At 42.1% G+C, this 15,226-nt stretch overlaps 1 protein-coding gene across 2 annotated transcripts in view; it reads right to left on the reverse strand.

Annotated features, from left to right (window-relative positions):
- TEK (TEK receptor tyrosine kinase) overlaps positions 1-15,226 on the reverse strand; it is a 166,951-nt gene that overhangs the window by 25,874 nt on the left and 125,851 nt on the right. For both annotated transcript variants that reach the window (XM_077475145.1, XM_077475146.1), the window contains 3 exons: positions 15,056-15,200; positions 10,654-10,815; positions 3,079-3,219 (listed from right to left, as the gene is read on the reverse strand). In XM_077475145.1, coding sequence (XP_077331271.1) covers positions 3,079-3,219; positions 10,654-10,815; positions 15,056-15,200 — 448 coding nt within the window. The remainder of the gene's footprint in view (positions 1-3,078; positions 3,220-10,653; positions 10,816-15,055; positions 15,201-15,226) is intronic.

Below are 15,226 nucleotides of genomic sequence, written 5' to 3' on the forward strand. Positions count from 1 at the left end.
TGGGTTGTTTTACAAGGTGATAGTTATACTGTGGCAGGTTGGCTCCCCAGGCGAATCTCCGTAGCTATACGTCCGACGTGTTAAGACCACTAGGGGCGTGATGTCCGCAGGGCACCCGCAATTGCTCCTGAGAGAGACAGAATGGAGATCTGTCAATGTAAACAGACAGGTCTCTGTTCTGTCAGGAGAGAGGAGACAGATCTACTGTTCATACTGGTTATGAACATCGATATGTCTACTCCTCGAGGCAGTCCCATCCCCCCCACAGTTGGAAACACTCCCTAGGACACATATTTAACCCCTTGATCGCCCCCTAGTGTTAACCCCTTCCCTGCCAGTGACATTTATACAGTAATCAATGGCTATTTTTAGCTCTGATCACTGTATAAATGTTAACGGTCTCAAAAAAGTGTCAAAAGTGTCCGATCTGTCTGCCGCAATGTCACAGTCCTGCTAAAAATCGCTGATCACCACCATTACTAGAGAATAAAAACTAATAATAAAAATGCCATAAATGTATCCCCTAATTTGTAGCAAACCAATCAATATACACTTATTGTGATTTTTTTTAACCAAAATTATGTAGAAGACTACATATTGACCTAAACTGAGGAAGACTTTTTTTTGGAATATTTATTAAAATTACAAAAAGTAAAAAATATTGTTTTTTTTCAAAATTGTTGGTCATTTTTGTGTTTATAGCGCAAAAAATTAAAACTGCAGAGGTGATCAAATACCACCAAAAGAAAGCTCTATTTATGGGAAAAAACGGACATAAATTTTATTGGGATAAAACGTTGTATGGCCGTGCAATCGTCAGTTAAAGCGACGCAGTGCTGTATTGCAAAAAATGGCCTGGTCATTCAGGGGGTAAATCCTTATATGTATATATTACATATTCTTGGAAAACCAGGCACACAAGTGAAAACACCCTGTAATCATGCCTCATTGATTCCAGTTTGGGGAGTATTAAGACCTCATGCACACAGGATGCCAAAAATGCTATGTTTGATGTTTTTTCTGTCTCTGAATGCCCCTCTTTGTTAGGCTACATGTACTTGCACACATAGGCTTTTACAAGCGTTTAGAGGAAAAAGAAAAACCCACCAAAATCACCCAATGCGCCTAAATCCATGTAAATGGACTTTAGTGTTATTCATTTCTATGGCCAGAATGTCCAAGTGTTAAACGCATCTGTAAAATACGGCTTCAGGAGAGTTTTTAACACTGCTTTTATCCTCCCCTGGAGCAAAGATGTCCAGGGGAGGAAAAAAAAGTCCTACATGCACAAAGCCAAAGAAACACATTCAAATGATGGGGATAAGGGGGTTGGGAGCCTGGTCCCCAGCCAGGTACTCACCAAAAAGCTAAAGGGTGATATGACTATCCCGGTAAGCGGTCCTCTATCTGTCCCCATATAACAGCTGTATATTGTTCAAATTCATATATTGTCTGAAACATTGTTTTCTCCTGTATGTGATTAAATGCATTGTTGATCATGTGCTAATTGAATTGCAGATATTTTCTTGATGAAGCCGCTCAGTCCGCGAAACTAGTAGAAACACTGTACGTGACTATCCACTGTTATTTTCCCTATCAGGGGAGTATTATCTCGATGATACACATGGACCGTCACCTATTTTTTATTAAATTTAGATATTTTTGTCATGCATTGTGTATCAATAAACTTTTGTATATCCTTTCACATGAATGTGTATTGTACCAAGATTGTACAATCGCCCTCTAGCTTTTTGGTGATTACCTGGCTGGGAACCAGGCTCCCAACCCCTTATCTCTAAAAAAAATTCTGGATAACGGTACAGTTTTTAATTGACTATCTATTCATGAATACGGTTTGTAGAGGCCATTCATAACTTTACATTCAGATGATAGATGGAATGATGGGGAAAGGTGTCGGTGTCAGCTCATTTTTAAAAGGGGTGATGGTGATCCTGCGAGCAGGGATTTGCAGCAGACCCAGGAGGTTGAAGTGTTGTCACCTATCCAAATTTAGATGTGGATTCAGGGTGCCTTACATGAAACACCAATGCCATTTGGCGCCTGCCAATATTAGCGGGCTTAGGCCTTCTTAGTGACTTCTCCTATACTTTAATGCTGGGTTCACACTAGTGCGATTCCGGACATCGCATGTGATTTGCACTACATTGCTTTGCACATCACATGCAATGTCTGTGCAATGGAAATTCAGCCATACAGATTGTATGACTAAAATTTCTTCACATTCGCACCAAAATGGTGCAGGACCCTTTTTTGCTCTGCACTGGAATCGGAAACACTCATGTGATTTGATTCCTGTATGATTTCACAGTTTGCACTGCAATCTGTGAACTGATGTGGGGGTGTCATTAACTTTACATAGACAACCGAAGCGGTTGCACATGTCAGTGTGAACCGCCTGCGACTCAGGAGCAATGCAGGAACCCGCACAGGAATCGTGCTGGTTCCCCCATCGCACAAGTGTGAACAGGGACTAAAAGGATATACTGTGAAATAATATGTTTGCTGCGTACTCTTAGGCCATTGCGAAAGCTATTAAATCACTTTCCTTAATAAGTGGTTAAATCCTCATTTAGCAAAAAAGTGACTGCAAAGCCTTCTGCTGGCTCGTATGCTTCCAAAGAATAAAATGATCATTTGTAATACACGTAGTGATTGAACACTGCCTAGTAAGGCTGACGACATAGCAAGTCCCTCTTTTAGTTTTGCAGATTACTCTAGTACAGTGATGGTGAACCTTGGCACCCCAGATTTTTTGGAACTACACTTCCCATGATGCTCAACTACACTGCAGAGTGCATCAGTATCATGGGAAATGTAGTTCTAAAACATCTGGGGTGCCAAGGTTCACCATCACTGCTCTACTACTTACCTGCTCACTGGACAACAACTTTAGTGGATGCTGTGACCTAGCAATACTTGATTAGTAGATAACAGAAGGAAAATAGCCACATAAAACAAAACTGAATTTGAGGAGATCACATATAATATGATTACAAGGCTCATTAATATGTGGAATTTATTGGAAGCCATTTACAAGAAATAATCTGATAATCATACCAAATGCCTCTGTGGTGAAGAGACTTTCAGGTCCTGGATGACCAACACCTGCATCTCCTTGGCGACCTAGCTGAACACAGACCTTATATTCAGTTCTTGGCTCCAGATTCTCAAGTTTTGCAATTTTTTCAGTTGGGGGAACTAAAAGAAAACACACCATCATTATAGTAGCAATTAAACCTGTAATGCAGCCAACTGACTGTACAGGCAAAAACGACAGATCCGTTATAATTATTCATTAACCCATAGTTACCACTGCCTCAAGGAAAATAAAATGAATGTGAATGTACAATATGTAAAGCACTACATAAATTGAAGGTGTTATATAAATTTCTGTAATAATTACAGTAATAACTTTTGAAAAGCAGACTACACATAGCTAATCAATTTTACTGACTTTGTCTTATAGCTGTGTACTCTTATGTTGTCACTTTTTACATAGATTACTACTACTACTAACCTCAAATTTTTGGACTACCTCAATCACTAATACCTATAATCATGTGGCACATATAATGTTCATACAAGATGTTTTGGTAATGCTATTCCACCTCCTATAAATGTGACATAACCCCGAAAAAGGGGGTAACAAAAAAATGTGCAGTAAATATCAACATGAGTATATAAAAAGAAAAAAAACGACATTAAAGTTCATAGATTAATGAAGCAAAAACGTGCAAAGTGCAAGTCCCAATAAACTTCGGTGTCCACAAGCGTCCCACTTTACTGTGACCAAAGGAAATTTGCCAAAGTGTGGCTCCCACCACCTTAAGGGGCAAAGGCTTACCAGATGGACATGACCCGAATAGACGTATGCCTAAGGCCGCGTACACACGGGCGGATTGTCTGCCCAACTTAGTCCGCTGAACCGTGTTTCAGCGGACAATCCGCTCGTGTGTGGGCTTCAGCGGACTTTTTCAGCGGACAGTCTGACGGACTTAGTCTTTCGGAATTTCCGTAATTTTGTCCGTCCAAACTTGGTTTTGTCCGTCCAAACTTGGTTTCAGCGGACAGTCCGCTCGTGTGTAGGCAAGTTGGACGGACTAAGTATGGCGCATGCTCAGAAAGGATTTACGCGGCCGAAGGTTGCATTGCAGTGTATTGGACGTCGTATTTCTAGTCCCGTCGCACGTGCTGTATACGTCATCGCGCAAGCTTTCAGCGGACTGTCTGTTCATCGTGTGTGGTCAAGTCCGTTCATTCAAAAGTTGAACGGACTGTCTGTCGGATTGTCTGACGAACTTAGTTGGGCAGACAATCCGCCCGTGTGTACGCGGCCTAAGGGGTCAGTAATAGCTTGTAATCCCAGCTACTGCAACTTTAGATTTAGCATTCCACCGTAGGGGGAGTCCAAACACAAATGGTTTCATTCAGTGTGGCAAGCTGTGTGTAATCACCGTTTTTGTATATATAGACAGCTCCGGCAACAGTTCAGGCATGAAAGTAAAAAGGTAGAGCCGACATAGCGTAATAACGTTTTTCAAACATTTTGCTTTAATAAAAGTAAAATATCAAACTCACATTTCCATTATGGTCAATAAGCATGTCAGAGGAAAAAATAGGCAGTGGCGGAGTCCTCCCGACGCGTTTCGACCTACAGGTCATCATCTGGGGTGGGCTCCAACCACTGTCACACTGCCTTATATAGATACTACACAGTAAAACAATTAAAATCCCCCCTGTGTCTCAGACATACCTACTTCCGGTGCGGGCAAGATGGCGGACCGGCGTGCGTTCCACGCCTCAGTCTGAATGCGTTCCACCCATATAGTCTATAATGATAACATGGGACGCGTATCTTAAGTAATGAATGCCAACTTCCGGTGCCGGCAAGATGGCGGACCGGCGTGCGTTCCACAACTCGGTCCGAATGCGTTTCACCAATAAAGTCTATAGTAATAACATGGGACTCGTATTATAAAAGATAAATATCCTCTTCCTGGTTCGGGCAAGATGGCGGCCCGGCGTGCGCTCCACGCCTCAATGTCAATGCATACCACCCATATAGTTCTATGACAAAAAGAAATGCTTCCTGATATAGGAACAAATTTGGCATATATAGTGGTGACATGGGGCGTGGACCACGGACGACACTACAGCCAACAAGGCGGGCCGTCAGGGCACACAGAGAACGTGCAAAATCTGCACGCTACACCACCCAATGTTGCCACAACAACAACCCGGAAGTGCACCCATGCTAGTTGTTCCCAATGATACAACCGGAAGTAAACAAACCTAGCTTCCGGTGCGGTCTGAAAGGGAGAACAAGGCATAAGCCTGCCCTAGCCATGTTCAGTCCACACTGGCAACTAGAGGATGGATACACTAGCGACACCTAGTGTCTAAAAACTAGAATAACTGCAGGACAATGCAGACAATGCCCGAAGCCCTGATACCATGACGGGAATTATACAATGAGTATTATTAAAATATTTTTTAAGGAAAGATTCCTAAACAAGACATAAAAAAAGAAAGAAATAGGTTAAAAAATAAATATAAAACCAAGTAAAAAGAAAAAAGAAAAATATAATGAAAAAACTGGATCCTTAATTATGGGAAAAGCCCCCATTATTACATTATGTCTATTATACTCTTCTAAAAAAAAGAAGAAATAATGATATTATCCTCTTAGCAATGGAGGTTTGTATCCACATGTAAACAGAACAAAGTAATGACATGAATACCCACAGAAAAAATTATTGTCTCTGAGTCGACTCGTAAAGTTAGACTAGGAAGGCCAGACAGTCCACCTCTAGGAGTCGTCAATAAACGCATTAATGTCCCACTCCACATTCATACCGAATGGGGAGTGGGACTGGAGTTCGTAGATCCAATAGGTCTCCAACCTAGAGACCCCTCGTTTGAGGGCCCCCCCTCGCCACGGTGGAGTGTACCTATCTATCGAGACAAACTGGGTGCCCCGTGGATCATTATTATGACATTCCCTATAGTGTCTTGGTACCGTATGTTTGGACACCTTGCTCTTAATAAGGGAAATGTGTTCACCTACTCTGGTCGAGAATGATCTTGTAGTACGACCCACGTACTGTTTCCCACATGGACAGGTTATTAGGTATACTATATATCTTGTTTTGCAAGTGCAAAAAGCTTTGATGGAATATTTTCTCCCTGTCACAGTAGATGTAAAGTCCAAAATCTTCCGTTGCGTTAATGCATTGTGCCGACATTTGTCGGCACAATGCATTAACACAACGGAAGATTTTGGACTTTACATCTACTGTGACAGGGAGAAAATATTCCATCAAAGCTTTTTGCACTTGCAAAACAAGATATATAGTATACCTAATAACCTGTCCATGTAGGAAACAGTACATGGGTCGTACTACAAGATCATTCTCCACCAGAGTAGGTGAACACATTTCCCTTATTAAGAGCAAGGTGTCCAAACATACGGTACCAAGACACTATAGGGAATGTCATAATAACGATCCACGGGGCACCCATATTATCGCGATAGATAGGTACACTCCACCGTGGCGAGGGGGGGCCCTCAAACGAGGGGTCTCTAGGTTGGAGACCTATTGGATCTATGAACTCCAGTCCCACTCCCCATTCGGTATGAATGTGGAGTGGGACATTAATGCGTTTATTGACAACTCCTAGAGGTGGACTGTCTGGCCTTCCTAGTCTACCTTTACGAGTCGACTCAGAGACAATAATTTTTTCTGTGGGTATTCATGTCATTACTTTGTTCTGTTTACATGTGGATACAAACCTCCATTGCTAAGAGGATAATATCATTATTTCTTCTTTTTTTTAGAAGAGTATAATAGACATAATGTAATAATGGGGGCTTTTCCCATAATTAAGGATCCAGTTTTTTCATTATATTTTTCTTTTTTCTTTTTACTTGGTTTTATATTTATTTTTTAACCTATTTCTTTCTTTTTTATGTCTTGTTTAGGAATCTTTCCTTAAAAAATATTTTAATAATACTCATTGTATAATTCCCGTCATGGTATCAGGGCTTCGGGCATTGTCTGCACTGTCCTGCAGTTATTCTAGTTTTTAGACACTAGGTGTCGCTAGTGTATCCATCCTCTATTTGCCAGTGTGGACTAAACATAGCTAGGGCAGGCTTATGCCTTGTTCTCCCTTTCAGACCGCACCGGAAGCTAGGTTTGTTTACTTCCGTTTGTATCATTGGGAACAACTAGCATGGGTGCACTTCCGGTTCCGGGTTGTTGTTGTGGCAACATTGGGTGGTGTAGCGTGCAGATTTTGCACGTTCTCTGTGTGCCCTGACGGCCCGCCTTGTTGGCTGCGGTGTCGTCCGTGGTCCACGCCCCATGTCACCACTATATATGCCAAATTTGTTCCTATATCAGGAAGCATTTCTTTTTGTCATAGAACTATATGGGTGGTATGCATTGACATTGAGGCGTGGAGCGCACGCCGGGCCGCCATCTTGCCCGAACCAGGAAGAGGATATTTATCTTTTATAATACGAGTCCCATGTTATTACTATAGACTTTATTGGTGAAACGCATTCGGACCGAGTTGTGGAACGCACGCCGGTCCGCCATCTTGCCGCCACCGGAACTTGGCATTCATTACTTAAGATACGCGTCCCATGTTATCATTATAGACTATATGGGTGGAACGCATTCGGACCGAGGCGTGGAACGCACGCCGGTCCCCCATTTTGTCCGCACCGGAAGTAGGTATGTCTGAGACACAGGGGGGATTTTAATTGTTTTACTGTGTAGTATCTATATAAGGCAGTGTGACAGTGGTTGGAGCCCACCCCAGATGATGACCTGTAGGTCGAAACGCGTCCGGAGTACTCCGCCACTGCCTATTTTTTCCTCTGACATGCTTATTGACCATAATGGAAATGTGAGTTTGATATTTTACTTTTATTAAAGCAAAATGTTTGAAAAACGTTATTACGCTATGTCGGCTCTACCTTTTTACTTTCATGCCTGAACTGTTGCCGGAGCTGTCTATATATACAAAAACGGTGATTACACACAGCTTGCCACACTGAATGAAACCATTTGTGTTTGGACTCCCCCTACGGTGGAATGCTGAATCTAAAGTTGCAGTAGCTGGGATTACAAGCTATTACTGACCCCTTAGGCATACGTCTATTCGGGTCATGTCCATCTGGTAAGCCTTTGCCCCTTAAGGTGGTGGGAGCCACACTTGGTGAAATTTCCTTTGGTCACAGTAAAGTGGGACGCTTGTGGACACCGAAGTTTATTGGGACTTGCACTTTGCACGTTTTTGCTTCATTAATCTATGAACTTTAATGTCGTTTTTTTTCTTTTTATATACTCATGTTGATATTTACTGCACATTTTTTTGTTACCCCCTTTTTCGGGGTTATGTCACAGTAATAGTGGGATTTTTTTTTGTTATTAGAATATATATTCACACGTTTTAGTCCTATTGATATATAGATTTTAATGTTTATATATTCACCATTTTGTTTTTCATATATGTTGGGATATCCCCATATTTGGGGTCACGTTGTATTTATCCGTTATAGGTACACGTACACAGTAGTGTTTTTTCTTATTTTTTACGTTCTGCTAATTTCAAAAGTTATATTTACATATGCCTGGCGCTTACATTTTACATTTGTGACGTTCTCTGAGCTAAAAAGATCCCAGTTTTAGCGTGTTAGCAGCCTTTTGTTCAACTTTCTATTCTCAGCTTTTTTCTGTTGTTGACTATTGCGCAGTGTTATTGTGTACATCTAGCCTATTCCACCTCCTATAACCTGTCTTGTAGACTCAACAAACTAACTTCATGTGTATATAACATAAAAATTGTCTCCCATTGCTAGACACATTTATTTTATTTCACAAAGGTTATCTATTTAACCCTTTCATGACTAAGCCTATTTCTGACATTTGGTGTTTACAAGTTAAAATCTGTATTTTTTTCTAGAAAATTACTTAGAACCCCCAAACATTATGTATATTTTTTTTAGCAGAGAATCTAGAGAATAAAATGGCGATTGTTGCAATATTTTATATCACACGGTATTTGTGCAGCGGTCTTTTAAACGCAACTTTTTGGGGAAAAGGACTCTTTCATGAATTTAAAAAAAAGGAATCAGTAAAGTTAGCCCAATTTTTTTTGTATAATGTGAAAGATGACGTTACGCCGAGTAAATAGATACCAAACATGTCACGCTTTAAAACACTCTCGTGGAATGGCGACAAAATACGGTACCTAAAAATCTCCAGGATAGAGTTACAGAGGAGGTTTAGTGCTAGAATTATTGCTCTCGCTCTGACGATCACGACAATACCTTACATATGCGGGCGTGACTTCCATATGCGTTTTCTTTGCTGCGCAGGCTCGCGGGGACGGGGGCGCTATTTATTTTTTACATTGTGTTTTAAAAAAAAAAATTTTTTTATCACTTTTATTGCTGATGTAAACATCCCTTGTGACAGTAATAGGTGGTGACCGGTACTCTTTATGAAGGGATCGGGGGTCTAAAAGACCTCCAATCCCTCCTTTGCACTTCAAAGTATTCAGATCGCCGAAAACGGCAATTCTGAATACTGAATATTTTTTTTAAACGCGCCATTGGCAACTGAGTACACTGGAAGTGACATTGTGACATCACTTCCTTGTTTACAGAGAGAAGACTGGAACAGAGCCATTTCCAGCTTCGTGCCAGTCTGTCTCTAGCCGCCGGAAGTGGCGGATCAAGGATCATGCCTGCCGGTAGGACGGGAGGCCCGGTAAGAGCGGCAGAAGGTGGCGGGAGGGGGGGGCTTTTAGCCACATTGTTTGTTATCCCTGGAAAGCCGACCGCCACTCTAAAAAACAGTATCGGGATAATGCCTGCAGCTGTGGGCATCATCCTGGTATAACCCCCTATAGCAGAGGCCATATATATGCGTACACTCTGCGGGAAGGGGATAAAATACCCTGTTAAATAATAAAGTCACCAACCTACAAAAGTCCTTTTTACTTTCCATAGAGATGAAACAATGTATACATATGGCATATCAATGTGTGAATATCATATCTATTCTATAGATGGTGTAACAAACGATTCAAATAAGGTTTTCCAGTTTTAAAATGGCAGTAGAACAAATAGCCACTGTCCCTCTTCCATTTACATAGTATCTGGGACTCAAGTGGTGAACATCATATTGGAAGCTCTCTAAATTTTCATAAGACTTCATACATCTGTTCATGAAGATGTAGTATATGACCAAATGTCCAAGTGTTGTGTTGTGTAACGCAAGCTGTATTACACGAGGTGAATCTCTAGAATGTTATTTAAAGGTTATGTTCACCTTTGAGGAAAAATAATATATGCACATACTTTTGGGGCCTGCAAAGCATTGCACCCGTGATCAGTAAATTGCCAGTGCAATATCAGGCTCCAGCAGACACCATCGCCTTACAGCTTTGTGCCCAAACCTCTGTACAGGCTTTCAGTTACCTGGTGGAAGTGTGAAGGAACTATGAGGGTGCTAACTAACACAGATTACTGAGAGCTACAAGCTTTCTGCAGCAAAAGTTCAAAAATCCTGTTTCATTGCAATGCGAATAATAATCAAGTTTAGTTTTTCTTACCAACTAAGATATTCCATCGTGTAGGTTTCTTAGACGGTTTGTATAGTACAGTAGCTCTGGCTATTGGAGCATCTCCTCCATGAGGTTCAATGTTAACATAGATATTAAGATAGTTAGGTCCACTTTTGTTTAGCTTCGGTCCGTACTGTGGATAGGGAGCAACTGAACAGAATAACACAAGGATGACAAATAAATATATATATATATATATATATATATATATATATATGGTGCGCAGAACAGAAATGCAAAATGTAAAAGTATTTGGAGACAATCACTTGCATGTGATATTAAATCAGGAATTTTGCAATATATGAAAAAAAATTCTAATAATTTTTGTAAAGAAAAAAAAACTGTCAAAACACAATTTAATCATGTTCAGTTGTTTATTTTTATTTTATATTATTATATAGATCTCTTTTTATTTTTATGCAGATTTTTAGATAATACTTTTCTCATTTTAAAGTAGAATTTGGAAAGCAAACTTTAGACTTTTTGTTTTAGTAGTTATCTCTTGACATGGGGGTTTCAGCAATAAAAATGTTTAAACATTACTCAGTCACTCAAAATGTCTGTTATCTCCAGCCTGTAACTTTTACCCTCATTCCAACACTTGAGCGGAACACTTAAAGTACACGATATTGTCAAAAGTATTGAGACACACGCCTTTACACGCACATGAACTTTAATAGCAAAAACTGTCGCCCTTTCTATGTAGGTATTCTGACAGGGCCACTACACAGTTGGTTTTCAAATCCCCTGTACAATATCTAGTATCGCTCCGGTAGTGGCTAACTTGCACTCTGCGCAACTGCATTTTGAGGTGGTTTCTGTGAAACTGGCTAAGGAAGTGTCCTTGGGAAGAATGGCTGGCCCATTTTCTTTCCTGCCGCTAGCCGACTTGGTGGTTTCTCCTCTCCGGGTGGTCCCCAAGAAGGAACACAATAAATTTTGCCTTATCCACCATCTATCCCACCCTTCAGGCGGTCCGGTCAATGATGCAATTGATCTCAACCTGTGTGCGGTGTCCTATGCCATTGCCTGGGTGCGCAAGTTTGGCAAGGGCTCGCTGCTGGCCAAAACTGACGAGGCGGCCTTCCGATTGCTGCCCATCCACCCACAGAATTTCCTGTTGGGTTTCTTGTGGCAGGATCAATATTTTGTTGATCATTGTTTGCCAATGAGTTGTGTCATTTCATGTTCCTTTTTAAAAACGTTCAGTTCCTTTCTTGAATGGGTGATATGGGATTTGTCTGGTTTGCAGTCCATTCTTCATTATTTGGACAATTTTTTGGTTATCGATCCCCCTTGGGGCTCGGACTTGCCAGATTTTGTTGGCCACAGTCCAGGATGTGTTAAGGTTTTTGGGGTGCCTTTGGCACTGGAAAAACGGAAGGCCCAATTGAGGAACTGACATTTTTGGGTGTCATCATTGATACGTATATTTGGATGGATTGTCGGCTACCCGTGGATAAGCTGGAAGATCTTCGGGGGTCAGTTATCGGTGCACGTCATTGCAAAAAGAAGAAATTATGTTTTAGCAGTCTCTTCTGGGCAAGCTCAATTTCGCATGCCGCATCATGCCTATGGGTCGAGTCTTTTGCCAGCGGCTGTCGGCGGCCACTGCTTGGGCAAACTCCCCACCATTTTGTGAGGCTAAACAAGAAACATTGAGATGATTTGCTCGTCTGGGAGATGTTCCTTGACAAGTACAATAGGTGGTCCTTGTGGACGGAGGTGGCGGTGTCAAACTTTGATTTGGACCTCTATGCGGATGCTGCAGGTTCAGTGGGCTATGTGGCCTATTTTAGGGGCCAGTGGAGCGCGGGTCGATGCCCGGAGGCATGGAGTAATTCTGACTTCATTCGCAACCTTGTGCTATTTCAATTGTTTCCCATAGTGTTGGCTGTCGAAATATGGGGCCAGGAATTCCAGAACAAGCATGTCTGGTTTCACTGCAATAACCTGAGGGTAGTGAATGCCAATAATACCATTACAGTTTCTTCTCCACCTGTTGTGCGGTTTTTGTGTTTAGTTCTACACTGTCTGAGTTTAAATTCTTTTGTGTATGCTGTCCATGTGCCGGGGGTGACTAATACAGTGGCTGATGCCCTTTCTCGCCTGCAGTGGGAAAAATTCCATCAGTTTGCCCCAGAGGTGGAGCAGCTTGGAATTCCATGCCCCAGTCATTTCTGTAACATAGCCTTGCCACTGTAGCGGGTTTGATTCGGCAGTCGGTTTGTCCTTCCATATGGACAGCATACGACCGTGTCTGGCGGGAATAGCACAATTTGGTAAGTTCAGTGGGTGGGTGCTTTTAGGGGAGGGCAGGGTGAATGTTTCATTGGCAAGATCTTTGAGGAAGGAGTCTCTATTTCCGTGTTGAATCACAAAATGACAGGCCTGGCATTTCTGTTTCAGCTTTCGGGGTTGGCAGAGGTCACAAAATCTTTTTTGGTTAAATAAGCTTTGCGGGGGTTACAGGAAGGGTAGGCCTGTTCCAGATTCTTGTTGTCCTGTTTATGTCGAAATGATGGAAGTACTCTTGGAGCATTTGCCTAAGGTTTGCTCTTCTTCTTTCGAAGCGGTTCTTTTTAGGACCGCTTTGATCTGGCCTTTTTCGGGGCCCTCCGAGTCAATGAACTGGTCAGTCTTTCTACCTGTGTCGGGGGAGGTTTGGGGGCTTCAGACTTCACAGTTCATGGTGACAGGGTTTCTTTGTTTATTCGGAGGTCAAAGACTGATCAAATGGGCAGAGGGTCTAATGTTAAGCTTGGATGGGTGCCCCATTCCTCTTCTTCTCCAGTCACTGCCGTGATCTATTGGTTGAAAGCTCAGGATAAAGGGGCCTAGGCTTTTTCTGACACATACCGACGGTTCGGCATTGTCGTGGTTTTAGTTTATCTCAGTTTTTAGGAAGTGCTTATTTCTGTGGGGTTTACTCCTACGGACTTCGCTCCATTCTTTCAGGATTGGGGCTGCCACGGAGGCTTCTAGATGGGGAATGGGTGCTCGGGTTTTGCAGCGCATTGGGTGGTGGGAATCCCAGCGCTTCAGTTTACATGATCCTCCTCATCTTTTATAAGTTTGTATGTTGTTCTGTTTGTCTGCTGTTGTTCTGGTTGAATCTTTGTCTTTGTCTGCTTCACGTTATCGTTGTTATGTGTTACTCGTGATACGTACAATTTTATGTTTTTCAGGCAGAGAATGTATGGTGTGGATACTGGGTCACACCTAAGTTTTTTGGGGTGCCAAGAGGGCTGCAGACAGACCAAAGGGCAGGCAGTTGGGGTTTCCATGGAGTACAGCCAGTGCGAGGTGGATCGGTGTCCCAGGCATGCTGTGGTCCCGGGTGTTGCCGGAAGTCCATCGGTATGCCAGATTGGATTGGTCCCTGGACATACTGCTTTTGCATGTTGGGGGGTAACGATCTTGAGCTCCAGGTAGCACGGGAATTGATCCTTGACACTACACTTGATTTGCTGCACTTGAGATAATTTTTCCCAGACACCATTTTGGTTTGGTCAGACATTGTGGCCAAATCCACCTGGCGCCTGGCCTGCTCCGTGGATAAGCTCAATAAGGCTCGGATAAAAGTGAACAAGGAAGTGGCAACATTTTTTGCTATTAATGGTGGCAACATTTTTTGTTATTAATGGTGGCCTGGCGGAAGTGCTTAACTGGATCTATTTGAGGGGGGGGTGGGGTTCACCTGAACGCCATTGGCATAGATATGTGGTTCCTGAGTTTTCAGGAGGGCATTCAGAGGGCTTTTCATCTGCGTCGGGCCGCCCAAGTGTGAAGTGTCACATTTGGCCGTCAGTGGCAAGGGTTTCAGGCTTTTGAAGGTGGGCATGGTCAAAATTGTCTGTGGAGAATGATGGGTTGGGCCCATCTTTGGTATGGGTACCTTCCCGTAGATGTGACATCTGTATAGCGATATTGGTATTGGGGCTGAATGGGGTGGTAATGTGGTAAATGACTGTCCCTGAGACGGTGTAATTGTGGCTGGGGGCTTTGGTAAGGAACTCACGGCTTGATACAGCTGATTTGGTAGACCATACTTGTCTCCAAATACCTGGAATTAAGAGACTCTGTATCATACATTAATAGGTAAAGTTTATCTTTCATGGAATATAATAAAAGATATATTTGTTGAATTGTGTTTTGTTAATAAAAAGGCTGCTATGGCCATTTAAAATACATTTTCAGGTGGTCATGTCTTATTTACAAAAGATAGGTAAGGCGGGAAGTATGGTTTGGTCTTGGCAGCCAAAAATCAGCAATACATCAGTCATGGGAAAATACAAAACTAAAAAGGCATGTAAGAGTAAGCAGGTTGACTGTTTTCATAGTCACATACTTCTACTTGTCATAGAGAACAATATTAGTACCTTCTTACCTTTTACTGAGATATATACTTGCGTGTCAGTCATCCCTGCTTCCGTTTTTACACTGTAGATCCAAAGCCCCGAGTGTCGAGGTAGAATTTTTCCTACTGAAAACTGGGCAATTGTCTGCTGATTACTTTCATTCGTTGACACGGCCTTTATTAAAGAAGAATTTCCACAAG

The sequence above is a fragment of the Lithobates pipiens genome, unplaced genomic scaffold (assembly GCF_037356315.1).
Source record: "Lithobates pipiens isolate NorthernLeopardFrog02 unplaced genomic scaffold, aLitPip1_a1.2 Scaffold_13, whole genome shotgun sequence".
Lineage (NCBI taxonomy): Eukaryota > Metazoa > Chordata > Amphibia > Anura > Ranidae > Lithobates > Lithobates pipiens.